General features: G+C 41.9%; 1 protein-coding gene across 6 annotated transcripts in view; it reads right to left on the bottom strand.

Annotated features, from left to right (window-relative positions):
- Positions 1–25,654, bottom strand: part of AGRN (agrin) — a 713,847-nt gene that overhangs the window by 508,804 nt on the left and 179,389 nt on the right. For 4 of the 6 annotated variants that reach the window (XM_077458091.1, XM_077458095.1, XM_077458096.1 and 1 more), the window contains exon 3: positions 532–552. The exons of the other annotated variants lie outside the window; for them this stretch is intronic. In XM_077458091.1, the coding sequence (XP_077314217.1) occupies positions 532–552 (21 nt within the window). The remainder of the gene's footprint in view (positions 1–531; positions 553–25,654) is intronic. 6 annotated transcript variants of the gene reach the window in all.

The following is a 25,654-nucleotide window of genomic DNA, read 5'->3' as shown; positions in this document are numbered from 1 at the left end:
GACCGTGTGTACAAGGGCTAAGAGTTCCACTGCATCCCAGGACAGGAGCTAAATGATTTCCTCTTCTGACTATCATAGGTCATGGTTAGTGGAACAGTAACAAGAAAATGTAAATACCTTCTTTTTTTTTATGGATAATTGCTATAAAGGAAAATACACTCCTTCCCCCTGGTAAACACATAGTAAGGATATCAGCCTGAAGGGCATCTGATTTTTCAGCAGTTTAATATGGGACTCTGTGTATGAGCATGTTAGATTATAATTGCCCTACCAGGAGTTCTTTTTCAAACATAATTGTTTGCTTTCTTATTTTATTATCTCAATGATAAACAATTAGTTTTTCTTGGCAATGCATTGATCAGATTGCAGAATTCTTTTGTGGCACAAAGCAAAACAGTCCGGGAACAAGATACATCATTTGCAGAATGGAAGTAAACACGAATGAGTCGGCACATTAAATGCAACATCATGAAACAGACGAGGTGGTGAAGAATGAGCACATGAGATGCAGAGTGACAGCCCATTACTTACCGGCACTAAGCCTCCTGTGCTCTACAGAAAGCAGGTGCATTAAGAAGAAGAGGAGAAGAAAGAGTTAGTTTAGCAGCAAAAATAAGCCAAACAAGCAAGGCACACATATATCAATTTTCAGACTCATCTGTCAATGTGACGCTGCAGAAATTGCATTGGTTTTCTACTACACCCAGTCCAAAGTTCCTGTGCTAAATAAAGAAAGGTGGAGAACTTAACTAGACCCATATAGGAGGTCACCATGAAAACGTCCCAACCTGGAAATGTCAGCTTTGACTTGATTACATAAACACAGATATTGACAATTCACTAATCTCCATTGTAATGAGTTAAAGAGTACATAACATCCCCCCTCCCTGCTCATCTCCTGTCTATCTTGTGCCTAAATTTGGTATTGTAAAAGACCATTGAAAGGCCTTCATGTCTCGAAAAATATGGTACAAGAGCCCCTGAGGCCAGTTATTAGATGGAATGCCTTGAAAAGGGGCATAACTAAAGCCATAATAGATTGTGCAACTGCTGGGGGCCTGGAAGCAGTTTAGGTCTTGGAAAAAAAAAAAAGAGACAGGAAAAGAGAACGAAAACAAAAGAAAGAGGGAGGGAGAAAGAAAGATCCATTGGGCCAAACAAGTTATCTTCAACTACATGACGTGACTGACACCAGCTCTATTGAGAGGCTGACCAAAAGCTGGTATTAGGAGTACAGGCAGTCCCCGAGTTACAAACATCTGACTAAGGCCGGCTATACACTGTTTGAATTTTGGACAGTTCAGCAGGACACAACCACAACCAAGTTACAACCAGTCTGCCGGATTTGCTTGTAATTATCGCAAGCGGTTGCTTGTCTTCTCCTGACAGGGACTGCTTCCCCCGCTCACCCCCACAGTCTGTTGATGGGGGAATTGTAAAGAAATTTGCACCATCTATGGCCAGCCTTAAATACAGTTAATGCTTTTAAACAGAGGAAAACAACAGGAAGTGACAGGAAATCTACCCCTAGGAAGGGAAATTCACACTCAGTTATTAAGGGAAAATTATTCAGGGGTGTCTTCACTAAAGCTTTATCACCAATCTTGGTTTACACAACCACCCAACATTTTGAAAATCTAACTGTCACAGGGACAGAACGTGAGGTGAACAGGGGCACAGACAGCAAAACAAACAGGGTGTTAACCTTTCCCTATGCTATGCAAAAAACTTTAAAAATGTACCTGTTCCAACTTGCATACAAATTCAACTTAAGAACAAACCTACAGACCCTATCTAGTTTGTAACCTGGGTACTGCCTTTACTGTTGAAAGGAACTCATATTTTGGGGAAAAAATATGGAAAACAACGCTATAGTAATGCCCTGTACATACGGTCAGACATTCCGACCACAAAATCCGTCAGATTCTTTCCGACGGATTTTGTCTGAAACTTGTGTTGCATACACACGGTCGGACAAAGATCGTTCGGAACGAGGTGACGTTCATTGCGTATGGCAGGACTACGTAGAGGCTAGTAGCCAATAGCTTTGGTCTCATAATTTAATTTGAGCATGTGTGGCACTTTGTCCGTCGGAATTCTCTACAAACGATCGGAAAACATCTGATGAGGTCCCAGGACATCATACTCTCCAAGACGCTGTCCCCGGGGGGGGGGGGGGGGGAGGGGCAATATCTTATCTTGCTTTTTATTTGCTTTGAAGAGATTTACCAGGAGACAAATAAAATGGATTGCTAATGCTAATCAGCTGCTCAGTTTACTATAATTACAATTGTATAGAATTTCCTGTCAGACTAAAGAGACCTTTCAGACTGCAGCCTGCCGTGGGACTATAGTAAGAGAGACCTAGGGGTCCAAGTTTGCAGGGAATTTGCAGGGCAGCCTAATGCAAAGGATCAAAACACAAAATGAACATTGACATATATTGAAATGGCATTTCTTACATGTATAAATGTAGTAGTATGTAGAGTATAAATTTCACATTGATGATTTTCTGGGACAATATTTATTCCCTCACTCAATCATCTATATAAATTGGATTAAAAGAATATGTACTTTCATGTTGATCATCATTTCAACACTGCTTACTGCATTCCTGTACAACTTGCTGGAACAGTTCTTAGGTATTATGATCCAGTTAGAGCTGTGGTGGAATTAGTGCTAGCATGTTCTGCCAGACTATCAACAGTGCGGTGAATCTTTAAGTCGTGCCATAGCATGCTAATCTGCCATCAGAAAGTTCTACTGCCACATATCCATAGGCAGGCCCCCTTTATTATAATGGCTACAAAAAAGGCCTCCTTTTGTGTACAGTCTGCAGTTTTCCCCTCCATAGTCTGTGTTGAAATCCTTCTTTGAAGATGTGCAAAGAGAAAGTAGCTATGCCAACTCCCTCTCGATGTTTAAACTGTGAAAAGTAGGAACTGTCATAGGTATGAGTGATGGCTGCCATAAGATTCTTTTCACTAAAATCAAGTTGTAGGGGGCTTTTTTTTTTTTTTTTTTTACAGTTAAGGAATGTAGAATACTCACTATCTCAAAGGCCTACAATCCATACTGTTCTGAAGATGGCAAAGCTCTCAAAGATGGGGTTTATTAAATAAAGAAATGATCAAACTGTAAAGTAACTCATGTTAACTAATCAATTTTTTTTAACTGTGAATTTAAACGATTGGCTGTTATGGATTCTGGTATAAGAGGTGCACAAATCCAAATCAGAATTCCTCCATGCATCAAAGCTCCCATCAGAGATTCAACACATTACAGCCCCCCTTACATTAGAGTCCACTCTTTAGAGTTTCGACATTACAGGGCTGAATAAAATACTACAGCAGGACATGGAAGACATCTCAGTTGACCATTGGGAGGAGGCTTTGGAGGTGGTGCATGAATGCTCTCTGAATGTTTCCCATAGATTATCGCAGCTATACAAATTAAGGGTACACCACTTGCCTCAAAAGATGTATATTATGGGCTTATGAGACCCCACATGCCCAAAGTGTTGTAGAGAAAAGGGAGACTTCATACATTTGCTGTGGCATTGCCCAAAATTCCACAGACATTGGGAGTCTAATCGTGAAGACTATCAATGATACATTTCATATAGATATACCTCTAGATCCCAAGCCCCGTCTCCTAGGTGTTCTAGAGGATGTGGTGCAGGAGGTATACATTTGACAGGCAGCTGGTAGGGCTCTTTTCCAGGCCTGTAAACTTATCCTGGATTTTACAGACTGTACCCTCACTGCAGATGTGGGATCAGGTGGGCATTACACTTGGACACATGAAAAACTCATATACAAACATAAAAGTAACCCGTATAAATTTGAAAAGTGTGGTGGAGTTGGTTGGCCATACCAGGACCGACTCCTATAGACCTAATACTGGATAGACTCCTACTATAATGTCATATGATCCCAAATTTCGTGGTCAGATCTTTTGACTTAATGGTGGGGCTCTTCTCATATGCTGCTTGAAGTGTAGTGCACGTGGGACAAACCTTTGCGGGTTGTATTATGCATATGCTACTGTCATAACATTGCTATGTAGTCACTTTCTAATGGTGAACGTTGAGTATGGATTCTCTGGAATGTTCCACTTTTTTTTTTCCTTGTGTGGTTGTTGACTTTTCAATAAACTACCCGATTAAAAAAAATACTACATTAAGCTGTAGTTTAGAGATTTCTGGTCCACATTAAGATCAAATTCATTGTTTCTTCCCACTGTGATAACAATGCATTATTCTAAATAGTCACCACAGAAAAAAGGTGAAATTTGTTTAGCTTTATGTTAGAATTATGCTTTTTATGTCTGGAGTTTTAATATTTGGTAACAGAAACACAATCGTTTCTTCCTGTTTATGTTGAGCCAAGTAGAAGATTTTTGCTAGAATGCAGACTAAGTAGGAATGACCTCCACATTGATGTTGCCAACAAACACGCCGCTTCTGGTTTTCAAACTTTGCTGCAATTCAATCCTATTCTCCTGGGTCACACTGCCTCCCCCACCTTCCTCCTTCTAATCTGTCCTATTGTCAGGTCATCCAAGGACACTCACATTTATTTTCATGGTAATGTACTTATGAATGCATCTAAAGAGAGCAGTGGACCCAAACATACTGTATTATGTAACTCCATCCAGTGTGAAGTCTGGACGTTCAACACTTTCTATGGTATACTGGCCCAACCAATATATTAGCACAGAGGCCCCACAGGAACAAATATTTTTTTGTGTTATGCCAATTAGATTCTACAAATATCATGACTTAAATGATAATTACATATATTTTTCAGTTTTAAAATATTGGCAGTTGATAGATTTTTTACTTCAATACATACGCACATGGACCGGGTCCCATGAAAGTACTTTTGGGAGCTCTAGCTGTACTAACACAGATAGTACTAAAAATGGACAAAAAGGGGAACTCTTTACTTTGGCTTTGCTCATCTAAAGATTAACCTTGCCAAAGTAAAACTTTATTTAACAAGTATAACTTTACTTTCCCCTCGTACACCTCCCAGCACACTTTCAGGTAACTTTTACTTGCAGTTCACCTACATCAAGTTACTTCAAGCTGCTTTTGCATTTCCATTGACCTGTATTGGCAAAAAAACAATTGTGACATAAGAAATGCCCATGTGAATACGCTCCTAAAAGAGATGTATGGGCTATATTAAAAAAACAAACACAAAAAACACACATACTCACCTTCATGCTGCAGCTGTCCCCCACTGGCTCTAAGGAACTGAGCTATCACTCAGCTCTTTGTTTTCTTGGAGAGAAGAGCGGTGACTGTCAGTCCCCGCTCTCCACTCTGCCCAATCCAGAGCTCATTGGAGCACTGAGCTGGAGAGGGGAAACACTCGCGTTGAGAGCCAAAGCCAGCTATCATGCAAGTGTGTGGATCCCAACAAAGTGACTGGGAACCTTACGGAGCCTGGAGTGAATCTGTGATGTCCAACAGTGGGCTTTAGTCTGCTGTTGACTGATTTTGATTTTGGAGAGCAAAAGTAAGTGCACTCCTGTAACCGACAAGAGAAGTATGGCCAAAAATGCTTTCACCATAATTCTTTTTTAAGCTTTCAAAAGATGGGCTCTTATACTGTATCTTAAGGGGCCCTTTTACTATATTCCATACCCTAGTCTTGAAATAAATCCAGACTCAACTGTTAAGCCTAGTACACGCGATCAGAATACCGGATGAAAAATACTACTTTCAAAGCAATCGTAAAAAAAATCGTTTTCTAGAGCCCATCACGTTCATCCGAAGGGACAAATGCGAAAATTTATCTCATGCGAAACCAGATCGCATGTTTTTAGTTTAATCATGACAGTATTCATTTGAAAAAAATCAGAAGAGCAAAATCATGCATGCTCACAAATGAAATAATACAATGCAATACAATACAACACATTAGATCACTTCGGAAGTTGTATTCTGTCGTACAAGAATTTTCGTAAATTTAGTAACCTCTTCATTTTCAAAAAAAAAAAAAACAGATGATCATTTGTCCAAGACTCTCACCATGTGTATGAGGCTTTAAGTGAAAGCATGGTAATCCTGGTGGGAAGGGTAAATAAAGAGAAGCAGCAGAGCAAAAATGCTCATCTTTCAAGGAGAAAATGTTCCATTTTACCTCCAGTGCTACTCAGAAAATCCAAATCCTAGGCATACGGTCACATGATCCCTTTGCTGAAGGAGAGGATTAGCCGGCCTTCTACTTCAAAGATCAAATGGACAGAATACACTTTGGTTGTGTAAGCAACACTGAAAGAAGCCTGGAGTAGTATTTCACCAGATAAGTCAGTCTTTCTCAACCTTTTCAACACAGAGGAACCCTTGAAATAGTTCTCCGGTCTTGGGGAACCCCGGCTAAAAATTAAAAATCTTCATCTCATGATACATTAGTGTGATGGTCAGTGGGAAGAATGGTCCTTACACTTGTGGTCAATGGGAAGAATTACCTCCTTACAGATGGTTAAAAAGATCAATGGTGTCAGTGGGAACTTAGCAGAAATTGCGCAATGCCAAAGGAACCCCTAGCAACCTCTGGAGGAACCCTAGGGTTCCTCAAAACCCTGGTTGAGAATCACTGAGATAAGTATTTCAACTCTTGTGTTGCTTTGTATCTATTGCCGCCACGATAATAGGTCCACTATTGACAGTCCATTTGGATGAATTATCAAACATAAGTAGTCTAAATATACTTGACAAGTTCTCACGTGCCATAATATAAAACGCATTGAGCATTTATCACAATAATAGACTGAATAAGGTTAAGAATAAAGTATTGAATAAAAAAAAAAAAAAAAAAAAAAAATTTGTATACTTCTCCCGAAACATTACTAATCTGAATGCTTAGAATAATAAAAAAAAAATGATAAAATGAGTGCTTCGAATTAAAGACCGTTCCCAATGTTCATGGTGGAGCTCAGTCATTGGCAATTAATGTCCACATTTTAAAGAGTATCATAGCAACTGGGCTTTTCATGTGGTGAATTGGCACTCTCATGCGAGGCTTACCAATGGACATCACAGTGTAAAGCTACAGACAATGGCAGCCTCCTAAAAGATGCATTGCACAGAATAATTCCATTAACCTTAAAAAAGTAGCAGGAACTGTGGAGAAGAGCGAAGAAAAGAAATATTGAGTGCACCATTCGCAGCGGGAGTCTGGGAATTTCCCCCACTTGCTTTATTTATTTCCCCAAGAGATTAACATTTCTACCCTTAACTGTCTGTGTTTTATTCTGCTCTGATTTGATTTTATTTTTCACTTGAATGAAGTCAAATGGTTTCATTTGCATAGCTAGCCTGGAGATTGCTGCTAGTTCAGAGGAGATATCCTATTTGTCATAGTAGCAAGAAACTGGCCAGCCCTCCAATAGACTCAAGGCATGGTCGTAGGTGAGTGCTGGTTCTAGATACGATTTCTTCATAAGTTTTTTGATGGTTATGGTTTTAAAATTAAATCACATACATTATTACTATGAACTTTAAATGTAAACCCTAAGGGCCAGTTCACACCAGACGCAGTTCCGTGTGCTTTTTTTCTGCACTAAAAATGCATCCATGTATTCCAATGGCTCTAGTTCACACCAGTCAGTTTCCGGTGCAGAAACTGCCCGGAACTGACTGTATTGGTGCAGAAAAAACAGAACTGCATCTGGTGTGAACTGGCCCTAAAGATACAACATTGGTAGATCATAAAAATGCAATTTTGGTGACATCTTTGTGCTTGTGATCCTCTGTAGCCTCCTTGCAGCAACTTTCTGCCTACAAACATGCCCACCAACAATTGCTGAAAGACATTATTCCCGGTGGTGTTCCTGACGGTGACACTGCCTGTGGGATGCGTGTTGAAACACCCACTTGTAGTCTCCCTTGGAAGACCTTGTGACTGGGTGATAATACAGGAGGACAACTGGACGTGCCTGTAAAATACCTTCATGGCGGGATCACTAGGTATTATTTTAATGAAAGATGCACTTTACAAAATTTTAACAATGATAACAACCCAATAACATGTATAAGCTATTTAATGATAAGGCTAAAACAACTAATCAACATAATCAATTATAATTGTTTTTGAAAATAGCTGTCAATTATTTTCATAATCGATTAGTTGGACAACCGATAAGTTGGCCTGCTTAAAGAATGCATTATTTGTTTACATATCGGGAAATACAGTGCAGTACACATACAGCTCAGTACACCCTCCATACATGTCAGTATACACAGTGCAGCACACATACAGCTCAGCACACCCTCCATACATGTCAGTATACACCAGTGATGGCGAACCTTGGCACCCCAGATGTTTTGGAACTACATTTCCCATGATGCTCTGGCACCTTGCATTGTAGTGGAGCTTCATGGGAAATGTAGTTCCAAAACATCTGGGGTGCCGAGGTTCGCCATCACTGGTATACACAGTGCAGCACACATATAGCTCAGTACACCCTCCATACATGTCAGTATACACAGTGCAGCACACATACAGCTCACTACATCATTCATACATGCCAGTAAATGCCTGAGAGCTTGTGAATATGTGACATGTAGTGCCTGGCAGAAGAAGGAATTAAGTGATTCCTATACTAAACTTTGCTGCTTGCTATAGGGGCACTCTGTAGGCAGGAGGAGCCAGACACATGTGAAAAGCCAATGCGGGACTTCAGAAGAGGAGATAAAAGGCTGCTCTGTGCAAGCATTGTACACAGAGCAGGTAAGTATGAAAAGTTTGTTAAAAAAAAAAAAAAAGTTTACAATCACTTTAGGGGTCTGTGCAGGGAAGATCAGTATCTGAACCCAGAGCTGGAGGCTGATAGACTGGAGGCAATAAAAGGCATTACAATCATGATTTAACCACTTTCAGACCGGACCATTTTGCTGGTAAATGACCAGAGGTCTTTTTACACTTTGGCACTGCGCTGCTTTAACTGGTAATTGCGCGGTCATGCAATGTTGTACCCAAACAAAATTTGCGTCCTTTTCTTCCCACAAATAGAGCTTTCTTTTGATGGTATTTGATTGCCTCTGCGATTTTTATTTTTTGCGATATAAACGTAAAAAGACCGCAAATTTTGAAAAAAAATGATATTTTCTACTTTTTGTTATTAGAAAAATCCAATAAACTCAATTTTAGTCATACATTTAGGCCAAAATGTATTCAGCCACATGTCTTTGGTAAAAAAAAGTCAATAATTGTATATTTATTGGTTTGCGCAAAAGTTGTCACATCTACAAACTAAGGTACGTTTTCTGGAATTTACGCAGCTTTTAGTTTACGACTGCCTATCTCATTTCTTGAGGTGCTAAAATGGCAGGGCAGTACAAAACCCCCCCAAATGACTCCATTTTGGAAAGTAGACACCCTAAGGAAATTGATAAGAGGCATGTTGAGCCCATTGAATATTTTATTTTTTTGCCTCAAGCGATTGAATAATGACAAAAAAAAAAAATTTATTTTTTTTTTACACAAAGTTGTCACTAAATGATATATTGCTCACACATGCTATGGGCGTATGTGAAATGACACCCCAAAATAAATTCTGCTGCTTCTCCTGAGTATGGGGATACCATATATGTGGGACTTTTTGGGAGCCTAGCCGCGTACGGGGCCCCGAAAACCAAGCACCGCCTTCAGGCTTTCTAAGGGCGTAAATTTTTGAGTTCACTTCTCACTACCTATTACAGTTTTGAAGGCCATAAAATGCCAAGATGGCACAAAACCCCCACAAATGACCCCATTTTAGAAAGTAGACACCCCAAGCTATTTGCTGAGAGGCATGTTGAGTTCATGGAATATTTTATATTTTGCCACAACTTGCGGGAAAATTACAAACTTTTTTTTTTTTTTTTTTTTTTCACAAAGTTGTCACTAAATGATATATTGCTCACGCATGCCATGGGCATATGTGAAATGACACCCCAAAATAAATTCTGCTGCTTCTCCTGAGTATGGGGATACCACATATGTGGGACTTTTTGGGAGCCTAGCCGCGTACGGGGCCCCGAAAACCAAGCACCGCCTTCAGGCTTTCTAAGGGCGTTACAGTTTTGAAGGCCATAAAATGCCAAGATGGCACAAACCCCCCCCCAAATGACCCCATTTTGGAAAGTAGACACCCCTAAATTTAGGGGTACACTAGTGAGACTAGGTAATAAATGGCGGGTGCCCTGAAACTATAAAAAAATAACTAACCAACCAGCGTCACCTGTAACAGTTATATGGTGATCACTGGTGAAAGGGTTAACTAGGGGGCAATTAGGGGGCTTTATGCGGTAGTATATGGGGGTCCCTGGCGCTATAAAAAGCTGCAGCGAACCTAAATACCTACCTGCCTAACTAGCGTCACCTGTGACACTAATACGGCGATCAGAAAAACGATCGCTTATTAGGCTGGGTTCACACTGGAGCGATGCGGGAACGCCACGAATGCGCGGCGGGTTCCCGCATCGCATGCCTCCCGGCGGCAGTTCACACTGCCCTATGCGAACTGCTGGGAGTGTCAGTGAAATGTTACTGACACCCCCAGATCAGTTCGCATATCGCAGTGCGATCTGCAAACTCGGATCGCATGGTGTGAACACCCATGCGATCCGATTCTGCTGCGGGCCAAAAAAAGGGTCCCGTGCAAATTTGCGGCGGGTGCGGCGGGTGCGGCGAATGGCTGAACTCGAATCGCACAGAGATCGGATGTGATTTGCACTGCAGTGCGGTGCGAATCACATCCGTTCTCATAAACCGCTGCAATGTGAACCCAGCCTTAGTGACACTGGCGACGGGGGGTGATCACGGGGTTAAACCTTTATTGGGGGGGTTAGGGGGGTACCTTAGAACTAAAGGGGGCTAACCCTAACTGCCCTAACAGTTATTAGTCACAAATGACACCCGCCGGGTGATCAGGGGGTTAAACCTTTATTAGGTAATAAATGGCGGGTGCCCTGAAACTATAAAAAAATAACTAACCAACCAGCGTCACCTGTAACAGTTATATGGTGATCACTGGTGAAAGGGTTAACTAGGGGGCAATCAGGGGGCTTTATGCGGTAGTATATGGGGGTCCCTGGCGCTATAAAAAGCTGCGGCGAACCTAAATACCTACCTGCCTAACTAGCGTCACCTGTGACACTAATACGGCGATCAGAAAAATGATTGCTTATTAGGCTGGGTTCACACTGGAGCGATGCGGAAACGCCGCGAATCCGCGGCGGGTTCCCGCATCGCATGCCTCCCGGCGGCAGTTCACACTGCCCTATGCGAACTGCTGGGAGTGTCAGTGAAATGTTACTGACACCCCCAGATCAGTTCGCATATCGCAGTGAGATCTGCAAACTCGGATCGCATGGTGTGAACACCCATGCGATCCGATTCTGCTGCGGGCCAAAAAAAGGGTCCCGTGCGAATTTGCGGCGGGTGCGGCGAATGGCTGAACTCGAATCGCACAGAGATCGGATGTGATTTGCACTGCAGTGCGGTGCGAATCACATTCGTTCTCATAAACCGCTGCAATGTGAACCCAGCCTTAGTGACACTGGCGACGGGGGGTGATCACGGGGTTAAACCTTTATTGGGGGGGTTAGGGGGGTACATTAGAACTAAAGGGGGCTAACCCTAACTGCCCTAACAGTTATTACAGTCACAAATGACACCAATGCAAAAAAAAATAAAATAAAAAATAAAATAACATTGGTGTCACTGTGACTGGGGGGCAGGGGTAATTGGGGGGGTGATCGGGGGGTAAAGGGGGGGTGTGAGTGTGCCTGGCATGTTCTACTGTGTGTGTAGAGTGTTGGTGCAACTTACTGATCCGCTCTCCTCCGTGTCGGAACGAAAAATACCGACACGGAGGAGAGAATACATCACTTCCTCTCCTGTGTTTACATTACAGGAGAGGAAGTGATGTCACCGGGGATTTCTATTCGTCGGGAGCGATCGCGAGGGGGTGGCCATGAATGAATGGCCGTCCCCTCGTCCGGGATCGCTCCCGAACGAATACCGACCGCCGCAGGCACCGGGCGGGGGCCCGATCGGGCCCCCGACCCGCGGGAGGCAAGGGACGTACATGTATGTCCTTATGCCTGCCCGTGCCATTGTACCGACGTACATCGGCGTGCGGCGGTCGGCAACTGGTTAAAGTAAAAAAAATTCCAGTATTGTGCATTATATCTAAAATGATTATATCCATGAAAAAAAAAAGAAAGTCTCGGCCTTTAGTACTACTTTAATGTAAAAGCTTTATTTAAAAGCTTCATGTCTGCTCGACTCCCAGTTAAATACTGTGTATATCCTACCCGAGGGTATATAAATGATTATAAATATGATTTATACATACAAACACACATATATATATATATATATATATTATACATACACACATACATACATACATACATATATACATACACACACACACACAATATATATATATGATATTTTGTTCCCCAACCATATAGCTGAGTATTTATTTTTACCACTGCATATAGATACCACACAATTTGAGGTTTTTATCTGATTAATCGGACAATAATCGCCCAACTAATCGATTATGAAAATAATCGTTAGTTGCAGCCCTATTTTAGATGTGACTAAAATTTTATAGAATTGTACAATATCGTATAAATATACAGATGTGTAGATTTTATATATATATATATATATATATATATATATATATATATATATATATATATATATATATATATATATATATATACAGTGGTGTGAAAAAGTGTTTGCCCCCTTCCTCATTTCCTGTTCCTTTGCATGTTTGTCACACTTAAGTGTTTCGGAACATCAAACCAATTTAAACAATAGTCAAGGACAACACAAGTAAACACAAAATGCAATTTGTAAATGAAGGTGTTTATTATTAAAGGTGAAAAAAAATCCAAACCATCATGGCCCTGTGTGAAAAAGTGATTACCCCCCTTGTTAAAACATACTATAACTGTGGTTGTCCACACCTGAGTTCAATTTCTCTAGCCACACCCAGGCCTGATTATTGCCACACCTGTTCACAATCAAGGCATCACTTAAATAGGAGCTGCTTGACACAGTAAGGTCCACCAGAAGATCCTTAAAAGCTACACATCATGCCGAGACCCAAAGAAATTCAGGAACAATTGAGAAAGAAAGTAATTGAGATCTATCAGTCTGGAAAGGGTTATAAAGCCATTTCCAAAGCTTTGGGAATCCAGCGAACCACAGTGAGAGCCATTATCCGCAAATGGCGAAGACATGGAACAGTGGTGAACCTTCCCAGGAGTGGCTGGCCGCCCAAAATTACCCCAAGAGCGCAGCGACGACTCATCCAAGAGGTCACAAAAGACCCCACAACAACGTCCAAGGAACTGCAGGCCTCACTTGCCTCAGTTAAGGTCAGCGTTCATGCCTCCACCATCAGGAAAAGACTGGGCAAAAATGGCCTGCATGGCAGAGTTCCAAGGAGAAAACCACTGCTGAGCAAAAAGAACATCAAAGCTCGTCTCAATTTCTCCACAACACATCTTGATGATCCCCAAGACTTTTGGGACAACATTCTGTGGACCGATGAGACAAAAGTGGAACTCTTTGGAAGGTGTGTGTCCAAGTATATCTGGCGTAGAAGGAACACTGCATTTCATAAAAAGAACATTATACCAACAGTAAAATATGGTGGTGGTAGTGTGATGGTCTGGGGCTGTTTTGCTGCTTCAGGACCTGGAAGACTTGCCGTGATAAAAGGAACTATGAATTCTGCTGTCTACCAAAAGATCCTGAAGGAGAATGTCCGACCATCTGTTCGTGTACTCAAGCTGAAACGAACTTGGGTTCTGCAGCAGGACAATGATCCTAAACACAACAGCAAGTCCACCACCGAATGGCTGAAGAAAAACAAAATGAAGACTTTGGAGTGGCCGAGCCAAAGTCCTGACCTGAATCCTATTGAGATGTTGTGGTATGACCTTAAAAAGGCCGTTCATGCTCGAAAACCCTCTAATGTAACTGAATTAGGACAATTCTGCAAAGATGAGTGGGCCAAAATTCCTCCAGGACGCTGTAAAAGCCTCATTGCACGTTATCGCAAACGCTTGGTTGCAGTTGTTGCTGCTAAGGGTGGCCCAACCAGTTATTAGGTTTAGGGGGCAATCACTTTTTCACACAGGGCCATGATGGTTTGGATTTTTTTTCACCTTTAATAATAAACACCTTCATTTACAAATTGCATTTTGTGTTTACTTGTGTTGTCCTTGACTATTGTTTAAATTGGTTTGATGTTCCGAAACACTTAAGTGTGACAAACATGCAAAGGAACAGGAAATGAGGAAGGGGGCAAACACTTTTTCACACCACTGTATATATATAGTTAAAACTTTACAAAGAATCAAGCTTTGTGTACGGATTATTTTTATTATACGGGTGCATTAAAGAGTATATCTAAAACAAGGTTATAGTTATTTTTTAAAAACTTTTGTTTCAATAAAAATATATACCATCCATTGTGGTATCATTTAAAATATAACTAAAGGCAACATTTTTATTTTAGTTTTGGCTAGAGTGGAGAGGGATTAGAACGCTTATCAGTTTTCATTGATGTCTGTGCCCCTGTTAAGGAGATTCATCCTCTTTAATTGATGGGGCATATCCCCATCAGAAGATTTCCCCTCTATTACTTTTCTGGGGACAACCCAAAATTTGGTATTTTCTTTTAATTTCACTTTCAATGATAATGGTACACAGGACAAATAAAGGAGGATGAATCTCCCTAACAGGGGCACAGACATAAATGAGAGGGAAGGGACATCAGTCTTCATTGATGTCTGTGCCCCTGTTAGGGAGATTCATCCTCTTTAATTTGTCCTGTGTACCATTAGCCCTGAAAGTGAATTTACAAAGAAAATACCAAATTTTGGGTTGTCCCCAGAAAAGTAATAGAGGGGAAATCTTCTGATGGGGATACTAGTTCTGGTGACTTGGGGGTCCCAAGGGCATTCCCTTAATTTGCAGGGACTTCACTCACTTCCTGTTTGGCTATGGGACAGGAAGTGAAGGGAAATCTCTGCAATGAGACACAGATGTAAAAAAAAATCTGGCAGGGGCTAGAACCCTCCCTTGTTCTAACCAAAATAAAAGTTTTGCCTTAAGTTCTATTTTAATGGTACTGCTAGTACATCGAGGTAAGCATATGAGATGACCTCGGAATTCCTTTCTCAGAGAGCTAAAATAAAATCAAACATGTAATAATAACATTGACCACTTGGTGGCACTAGTTAAGAAATATTAACCTGCAAGCAATTCAGAGGACATATAAGAGATGATATAACATCCATATACACAAAATGCTCAATATTTGGTGCTTAAAAAGTAACATGAAAATATTTGATTAAAGGGGTTATAAAAAAAATCAGTTTTAGACTGTAAAAGTGCATCTCCCCCCTTCTATTTTGAATTGAATGTTGAGCTTAAAAGAAAAAGGTTCAGGCAGAGGACCAGAAGCCTCTCTGTGACACTATCCTATGTGTGTAAATACTGGATCTCCCACATGTTTGCATTCAAAATATCAAGCAACCACCTGTGGCAATCGATTGTTCACTTCTACATAGCCCAACGATTAATGAAGACATGAAAAAATACTAAATAAATACTAAATAAACAGTCTTAATACTAAATAAATACTAAAAGTGTTAAACAAAAAGTTTCTGCCATTTATGTTATTTTTATGATTGCAGAACTATTGTACTATTTCTTTTCCTTTTTGGTGAAAATCCCAAAGGAGCTTTTGATCTATCCTAAAGTAATATTAAATATATCCCGCCCAATTAAGAAACCAATGGCAGTTCTGATTTTTTTCTAAAGCTTCTGCAGTCTACTCAGTTCACCAGGTACACCCATCGCTGGTAGTGATTTCCATTATAAGGGTAGCTCCTTGGTTTGCAAGGTCCGGAGCCACCCTTTTGTGCATGCTCACAGTAAACCGCCCGCTACTGCCTGCATTGAGCATGCACAGGCAGGCCAAGGGACTATCATGGTGACGTCACACAGGCATGATGGCGCCAAGAATGATGGGACTTGTAGTCCAGAGAAGGGAAGGATTTTTTTTTTTTTAACATTCAGAGCACACACTCATTGACCAGAAGCTTGGGGAAGACACATGAAGGAAGCTGGAGATTGCATCACTTACATGAGTGTTTAATGGTATTGTGGAAAATTACTTATTGGCAACTGATTAATAGGGCGAGAGGAAAGTCTCTAATAAAAAAGCCAAGGCTTTAGTAATACTTTAACTATAAGGTTCACTAAATGGAGGCCAGTGACTCAGTGCAGTGACTCACAACTTAACAGAATGGACCACAGACTTCCCAGAACCAAAAAGAAATGCAGAGTCATCCTCTCATTGATTTCTTCTATTTAATTCACAACCAGTGCATACAAAGAAAGCCAACTTGTGTATGTGTGAGAAAGAAGGACATGTTCTTTATACGAATTCTCATTCTTAAAGAAAAAATAAAAAAGTCTACTTACAATATTTTTTTTCAATGTATGCCAAAATGTTGTGTCTTAACCAAGGTTACAAAAATCATGATTATGCATGCTCTAAAATCTGGGTGGAAATGACCCCCTTGGCCACAGGTGATTTACTCTCTCTTTGACTTTCACTGTGCCAATGTACTCATTTAGTAAACAAGGAAACTATGTAAAGAAAAAATGTTCTAGTTTAGTTTCAGATAGCATGTGGGATAGACCCTCCATCAAATTTTTATTGCTCTTTTTGTCTTGCTGGCCATTGTCACCGAGGCAAAAAGTGATGGGAAATCCAACATTTTTGAGTTGTCACCAGAAAAAAAAGAGGAGATGGTGAATCGTTCCAGTGACAACTGTCCAAGATGGTAATTTCCCTTCACTTTCCTCTCGTTTCCTGTTGGAACTTCAAAATAGAAAGTGAAGAGAAACCATTCCAATGGGGCACAGAAGGTAAGATAACCTGTGTTTGAACCCTCCTCTAACGTGTCCAAAACAATTGTGGCCATATTAGGTCAACAATGTCACGTGCATCCCCATCCCTTGTGCACGGAATCCCGGGTCAGCGGGTCACGGAATCCCCTTCTTGCAGTTGACTGGCTTGACACTGACAGCTGCCTTTCATTTGGCTTAACTTGGGTTCTGACTGCACCCAGAGACGAGCCCAAGCTCATGCCTAATACATGTGCTTTAAAGAGTATGTCTTGGTGGAACAAAAATGGTGCTTTCTATACCATGAATTGCTTATCTCTGGCTATTCAGAAGACCACAAAAGAGCAAGCCTTACATAGCCCAAGGGAACATAAAGCTATGTGAAACAATCTAGGGAAGCCATTCTCAACCAGGATTCCTCCAGTATTTGCTAGGGGTTCGATGGGTTGTGGTTGATTGGCTTCCCATTCAATGGTGCCTGCATACTTCCAGAGCCAGCTGCATGACAGACAATCTTTTTAGCTGTAAAAGTGGCATAATGACCACCACTGTAAGGACACTCTTCCTACTGACCACAAATAAAAGGGACATTTTCTCACTTGCCTCTAATGAAGGACCCCAAGACCTGATAATTACTCAAGTGTTCTTTGGGGGTAAAATTATTGAGAAAGGCTGATCTAGTGGCATGCATTTTTTTTTGTCCAGCTCACATCTTCTATACTACAAGCCTCTCTGTCTACAAGGATCTTCATAATCCTAGAATCTGGTGTGTGGGCCTTACGATAGAAGAGCTGATGGCAGCTGACATGGCGGTAGGGCACCTGTCATTCTGCACCATGGTTCAAAGGGGAGGACACAAAATTTCTGCAAACGTCTAGAGCAGTGGTCTCCAAATTGTGGCCAGGGGGCTGGATGTGGCCCTTTGCTTGCTTTTAACCAGCCCCTGTGGCAAGATTTCATCCTCTGAACATTTGGATAAAATTCCCCCTACTGACACCAATGAAGGTGCACAATTACTCCCAAAGACACCAACTATGGGGTAGAGTACCTCCCAACGATGGGACACAGTTCCCCCCAATGACACCAATGATGAGGCATGATCCTTCCCAAAAAATGGAACAAACAATGGGGGCACAATTCCTCTCACTGACACCAAATTTGGGGCATTATTTACGTTCACTTTTGCTTGGGCATTTTCTACTTCCTCTGGCCACAGTCTGGCCCCCAAAAAAAGTCTGAAGGGCCGTAAACTGGCCCTTTGTTTAGAAAGTGGAGAGCCCTGATCTAGAGCACCAAAAAATACTACCATTCATTGAAAGTGATGAGCCGGTGTCCTATCATATACTGTCCCCCATCGGATAGTGTCCGCTGTGTACTGCGCATGCGCATTACACAGCACACACAGATTCCGAAAATAGCTGAAGATGAACGGCGCCTGCGCCGTGAGTCTAGGTTCTATCCCCACCATCCAAGTGGACATAGAGTTGGAATATAAAAGAGCCGAGCGCAGTGAGGCCGAGCCCGAAGCGTGGCGAGCGGCCCTCTAATTTTCCCAACCCTATGTCCGCTTGGATGGTGGCTACCACCTCCACTCACGGCGCAGGCGCCGTTCATCTTCAGAGATTTTCCGAAGCTTCTTCTGCTCCGTACTGTGCATTCGCAGTAGGGGGCGGACACTATATGATGGCAGGACACTACCTGCCAGAACACCAGCTTTATTTATCTGCTCCCAAAATAAGAACACCTATCCCTGGGTAGACAATCAGATCTTCCCTGTGATTCTCTGTCATTAGTAAAAAAATTATAATTGGTCTAATTAGTGGAGCAACTGACAGTTCTTATTTCAGATATCAGCTTGCCTGCCCACAGCAACCAATCAGCAGTATGTTTACAGTTATACAACGCAAGCCAGTTTCCTACTGACAGCTATTGTCAAACACTATATCAAACTACACATAAGTGCACACATTAAAATATACAATGTAAAGAGCATTTATGATCTGTCTACTACCCATTCCTGTAAGGAAATGCATAACAGCGCTAGCCATGCCTACCGGAAAAAATACCCCGCCAGTGTGAATCCACTTTCAGAAATATTCCGGAACATTTTGGAATAGATAATTTTATGTCCTTGGAAACGGAATTAATAAATCAACACGTTACAGTGAGATGTGCTATAATGCACACAGCCTGCCACTGTAGTGTGTGCTCCTCTGTAATGGGTTCTGAGATAGAACAACAACCTTTTTATCAAACTAACAAACACTGAGAAAGACGCAACGCGATAGGAAGGAACAGGGAAATGCGATCAGTAACAGGAACAAAATGATGGCCCATTATCTAATATAGAAAACACATTGTGCATTGTACATTTAGGAAAGAACATTTTTCTGTGCAAGACTTCTCAGGAAACAGGAAAGTATTAAGAACCTATTTAATCTACATGTAAGCAAAAGAGACAAATCTGCCAGTGAAATGCCGGGGAGATCTCCTGAACTGGCTATTACGCTGACCCTTTGACTTCAATGCTTTCTAAGCCTCTGACCCCAAAGTATGAAAATCTAAAATGGGGAAAAATTCTGAAGCTTGCATACTTGCTCTGAATCAATGATTCAAAGCAATGAATGACAGTCAGGCAACTGCCATTTTTTTGTATTCTGGTCCATCATGGCCTATATCAGGGGACCCTGAACTATGATACCTCCTCAGCAGAAATCACATAACCATCAGGTGATATAAGTCATGAAAGCATGTTCCTGCCTCATAATGTGAAGGCTAAGGCTCCATGCACACTGAAGCTCAAAGAAGCTATTTCTGGACGCCAGATTGCTGGCAGAAAACGCTGGTTGAAAAACCTGCTTTTAACAGCGTTTTATACTAGCGTTAATGAGCGTTAATGAGCGTTTTACAGCGTTAGCGTTAATGGGCGTTTTTTATAAAAATACACAGAGGACACTCCAAAAATCCCACAATGCATTGAAAAATAGAATGCCGAACACTAATGAACGAGCGTTAATGAGCGTTAATGAGCGTTTGTCGTTTTTTGCCGCTGAAAAACGTCACTTTGAACGCGAATTTCTGGCGTTCAGAAAAAAGCCCATAAACTCCACTGCTCATTAAAGCTGAAAAACGTCCATGTGTGCATGGACACATAGGCTAACATAGAGTGGAGTTTATGGGCTTTTACAAAAAACGCCCAAACGCCAATAAACTGCAGTTTATCAGCTTCAGTGTGCATGGAGCCTAAAGCTGGCCATACACAGCTCAACTGTCATGGTTATAACTATAAGGCTCCATGCACACTGAATCTCAAAAAAGCTATTTCTGGACGCCAGATTGCTGGCAGAAAACGCTGGTTGAAAAACCTGCTTTTAACAGCGTTTTATACTAGCGTTAATGAGCGTTAATGAGTGTTTTACAGCGTTAGCGTTAATGGGCGTTTTTTATAAAAATACACAGAGGACACTCCAAAAATCCCACAATGCATTGAAAAATAGAATGCCGAACACTAATGAACGAGCGTTAATGAGCGTTTGCCGTTTTTTGCCGCTGAAAAACGGCACTTTGAACGCGAATTTCTGGCGTTCAGAAAAAAGCCCATAAACTCCACTGCTCATTAAAGCTGAAAAACGTCCATGTGTGCATGGACACATAGGCTAACATAGAGTGGAGTTTATGGGATTTTACAAAAAACGCCCAAACGCCAATAAACTGCAGTTTATCAGCTTCAGTGTGCATGGAGCCTTAGAAAGCATCTATAACAGGGCTTGAAAATTTGCTTTGAATTTAGGAGCAGGCTAAAAAAGTTAGGAGTCAGTTTTTTTTTACTAACGGGGTTTTATCTTCGATGACGGGGGTAGCAGAACTTTAATTTGAACATGAAGGGGACTGGAGCCGGACATGCTGCTGGGTGGGATGGCTTTCCCACTGGATGGATTCAGGAGCTGCGCGTCCCTATGGGGCTCTCAGAGTGTGGGGATTTGACACTTGAGGTTGTTGGGGCTTTTGATATGTGTGGCAGGCTGTGTGGGCTGGACTCTGCTGGCCACCCTGTTGTCTCCTGCGCCGTGCGTGGGGACTAGCAGGGGGGAGGAGGGGGTGAACCCCGGTGCATACAGATTGGCTGGTGCCGAGGGAGAGGGGAATGTGGGTGAGCATTTTTGCACGGTGGGGGTGGCGAGCCTGCTGGGGGAGGGGCCGAAAGGTGCACGGGGGTGCTGGTGTTCTGTCAAAACAGCCAGCTCGTCACAATCTCCAACCATGTCACTTCCGGTTACTCTCCAGCATCAGTAATTGGAGATGTTGACGAGGTGGTTGTTTTGTCACAACACCAGCAGCGTATACACGAGTTGGCTGTTTTGACAGAACAGCGGCTAAGGAGGAAAAAGTTATCACCACCTTGGGGCGGCCATGTTGTTGGTTACTAGAGGGCGGACTAACAATGTCTGCTCATTATATCTTGTACTGTAGTGTATATGTTGCAAGTGTTGTGTCAAAACAGCAAACGCGTCCAAAACTCCAATTATTGATGCTGTAGAGTCACCAGAAGTGATGTGGATTGAGATTTTGACGAATTGGCCATGACAGAACACCGGTATGTGGAGAGGAAAAGAGAAACTTTGGCTCTGCTGCTGGTATGCAGCAGAGCTTTATTTATTCGTTTTTGGATGTTAGAGCTGGATAGGCTGCCTGGCATTTGGGGCATGTTCAGGGTATCAGTGGTGAGTGAGCTGGCGAATGCCCAGGAGAAGGGATGTTGTTTTTGGTCGCCATTGCGATCCGACACTTGGAATTTGCCGAGCCCTGCTTTGGGTTATATCAAATCTCAGAATAAAAATCGGCAGAGGCAATCTTGCCTATTCAGTTTAGTTCCCATAATGATTATGGATAATACAGAACATTCCATAAAACCTAGCGGCCAATCAGAAACCATCTGTTACTCACGCGACTATAATAATCTATGATCTGACCCTTTGCATTGCATTATTGAATAAGCCTGTAGATGTAATGCTGGGAATGCAAACATCTCTTAAGGAATGCCTTGAAAAAAATACTGCATCCCAATTAGCAGCAAGAATGTATTTATATACAAATGTTAGACTAAACTATAATTGTTTTCTCAAGCTAGCATTGCATGCTTGTGTACATAGAAGACCAGATAATGCTGAGATATACTGGCAACTGGCTACTGTGGTTTTGTTAGGTATGGAGTAATTCCACTATATAAATATGTTCCTGGAGGTAGTGATAAGAACGTCATAATACAGTTTGATATATAGTGATGGATTCCTACTATAGAGGATCTGCTTTCACATTGCTTGACATGGCGTACGTGTTAGAGACTGATTTATATACAAGGTAAACGCGATGTTTGCAATTATAGGAAAGGATAAACTCAAAGGCATTTCAAACACTCAAACATCTCCACAAACCACACAGCCTACTTAATATAATTGAAAATACTTTCTATTGACCTAAAGGTACACATATTTTAGCTATTATGTTGTTCAGAATGTATACCTTAATGTCATGTTTGATGTAAGCCACAACCATTGTTTGACATTTAGGGCAGAAAAACGCACCAACCGTGCTGTGAAAATTATAATTCAAGTAAATGCAAAGATTAAAAATTGTCTCTCAAAATATAGAAAAAGTCTTCTGTGGCCGCCCAGGCTCATTTTATGTATCCAGTCCAGGAAAAGCCTCCAGCCATGGCCTATAGGAAGGGTTGGAGCTCTGAGCCCTTGTACACATGGTCGGAGATTCCGACAACAAAATCCGTCGGAGTAATTCCGGAAGAGGTCCGGAAGTGATGTTGCATACACGCGGTCGGACTAAGTTGTCGGAAAATTCGATTGTACATAACGTGATGATATTATTTCGTTACGACGGGACTACGTTCAGGCTAGTAGCCAATAGCTTTAGTCCGTGGCACTTTGTCCATCGGAGTAGGCTACACATGATCGGAGTATGTCCGATCGGAGCAAATTTTTACCAGCAAGTTGGAAAAGTTAGTCCGTCGGATATTCCAACGGAAACAGTCCGATGGAGACCACACACAGTCAGAATATCCGACAAAACGGTCCTATAGGACACATTCTGTCGGAATCTCCGACCGTGTGTACAAGGGCTAAGGTGTCCAGGAGCCTAGGATCGTCCCAGTTAGACCTACCAACACATCATTCAGAATGTAGCATCCCGTGGCTGAGGTCAAAGATTGGATGGTAGTCTAGAAAAAGCATTTCAGGGAGGGATCCCATTTCTCAAGCCCGGGTCCATACATCATTTAAAGCCAACGGTGGGGTGGTGGAAGGCAATGTAGCAAGAAATGATCAGGAGCCAGCACAACCACTGTGTGCCATTACAAATCAATAAACAGCATAAACGTGGGTGGCACAGTGGTGTAGTGGGTTGCACTTTCACCTAGCAGTAAGAAGGGTCGCTGGTTCGAATCCCAACCACGACACTACCTGCCTGGAGTTTGCATGTTCTCCCTGTGCCTGCATGGGTTTCCTCCGGGTACTCCGGTTTCCTCCCACACTCCAAAGACATGCTGGTAGGTTAATTGGATCCTGTCTAAATTGTCCCTAGAATGTATGAATGTGAGTTAGGGACCTTAGATTGTAAGCTACTTGAGGGTAGGGACTGATCTGAATGTACAATGTATATGTAAAGCGCTGCGTAAGTTGATGGCGCTATATAAACGGAAATAAATAAACATGTAATGAATACACATGACTTCCCATATGTCCATAATGTGTATTGATACACAAAGTAGGCAAAACAAACAGGTTAACAGAGTAGTAAAGGGAATGTAAGTTTTTACCCACCGTGGGTAAAGCACCGGATCTCTTTGAGCACCGTTGCAGTGATTGCTGCTTAGCCTTTGTATCCACTGACTGGTTTTAAACGCTTCACCTGCTTTAACATCTCTAACTCCATGATCTACCACCCTACCCCCGCCTTTTTTGCTCGTTTACCATTTTTATTTTCTCCCATGCCCCCCATCTTCCCCCATTCTAGGCTTGGCTAGAACAATGTTTCCTGTCCTGGGATACCTACATTGTCATATACCAGGAGACTGCAGGAGTGGGATAAAGCAGATGGTGTGTGGAGTGGGCACACGTCATTGTGGGCCAGCTGCCTGAACCCAGAAGAGACAGGCAGCTCTTGATGACCAAGGTGGTGACATTGGAAATGGTTTGTCAGACCTGAGCAGCAGCTCAGACACCGCTAGATGCACTGGGCAGGTGAGTACATGAGTACAGGACAATGCTGTACAATAGGTAGGAAAGGGTATTAAAAAAAAATGGCAGGGGAGAGTGTTCCTCTTTAAAGGGTATGTAAACCCTACTAATAAATTGCACCTATTTAGTCCATTTTGGTGGGTTATAGATACACAATAGAAAGCATTCCATTATATCTGTTTAATAAGTGCAAAAAATACCTGTTGATCCTGACAGAAATCTTATCAAGAGAGAACTTCTAATACTCTTGTCTGTGCTGCATTTTCATCAGTTACATTGTTCCCAGCTATCTCCGACGACTACAAAACCCCTCCTTACTATGTTATGAAGAAGAGAAAAGGGGGAGGTTTCTGTATTGTTGTCTTGATACAAAAGAATGTAGTGAGTGTCATCATTCAAGGACAGAACTGTGACACCAGCAGAATCACCAGGTAAAAATAAGGGGAAAGGCACCACATCTAATGCCGGGTACACACGATCGGAAATTCGGCCAGAAAAAGACAGATGAGAGCTTTTCATCTGAAAATATGACCGTGTGTAGGCTCCATCGGACTTTTGCTGGCAGAATTTCAGCTAGCAAAAGATTGAGAGCATATTCTCAATTTTTCCAACTGAAAAAGTTTCTATCGGAAATTCCGTAGTCTTTGGCAATTCCGATGTGCAAAATTCCGACGCATGCTCAGAAACATTGAACTTCATTTTCGCGGCTCGTCATAGTGTTGTACGTCACCGCCTTCTTGACGGTCGGAATTTGGCGTGACCGTGTGTAGGCAACAAAAGCTTGAGCAGGATTTCCGTCGGAAAAACCATCCAAGACTTTTCCGACAAGAATTCTGATCGTGTGTATGCGGCATCAGGACTGGTAAGCTGGTGTATAGAAACATTTTTGGTTCTTCCGTTTATATGTGCTTTAATTGAAATTTGATTGGGTGCTTTCCATATAAATAGGGCCTGAGAAAAGGAAGAAATATGACATTTTCTAAGGACCTCAACTGCATCTCTGCCAGTAACCAGGGTACACAAGTTCATTACTAAGATGCAATTTATTTTCTTAAGTATTCGGTCTATTTATGTTTTTAATGACATGTTGTTTCTCCTACCCAGAGGAAAAGTTTTTTTCACCACTAGATCATGAATGATGATGAGAAAAAAATGACTTGGTCTCTAGCAGTTGTCTGTGGTTTGATCTGTTCCGCGATCACAACTAAAACCATATGTAGCTTCGGAAATATCTCATTAGGGAGAAGAGGAGCCGGTGGAGGAAAATCATTTTTTCTGGCTTTCTGCTGTGATCACAGCTCCAGCGGTCAGGGCAGAAAGAAGCAGGAAAGAGACAAGATGTAGAAAGAACGTTGGGAACTGATAGGATGTTGGATATTTAGTTAGTGTCTCCAAAATCTTGAACTATTTGCTCTTATTCAATGGTTTCGTCCACGGGGGCCATGTTTG

Source organism: Lithobates pipiens, unplaced genomic scaffold, assembly GCF_037356315.1.
Source record: "Lithobates pipiens isolate NorthernLeopardFrog02 unplaced genomic scaffold, aLitPip1_a1.2 Scaffold_27, whole genome shotgun sequence".
Lineage (NCBI taxonomy): Eukaryota > Metazoa > Chordata > Amphibia > Anura > Ranidae > Lithobates > Lithobates pipiens.
Note: the sequence above shows the minus strand (reverse complement) of the source record. Positions and strands in the feature narration are given on the sequence as shown.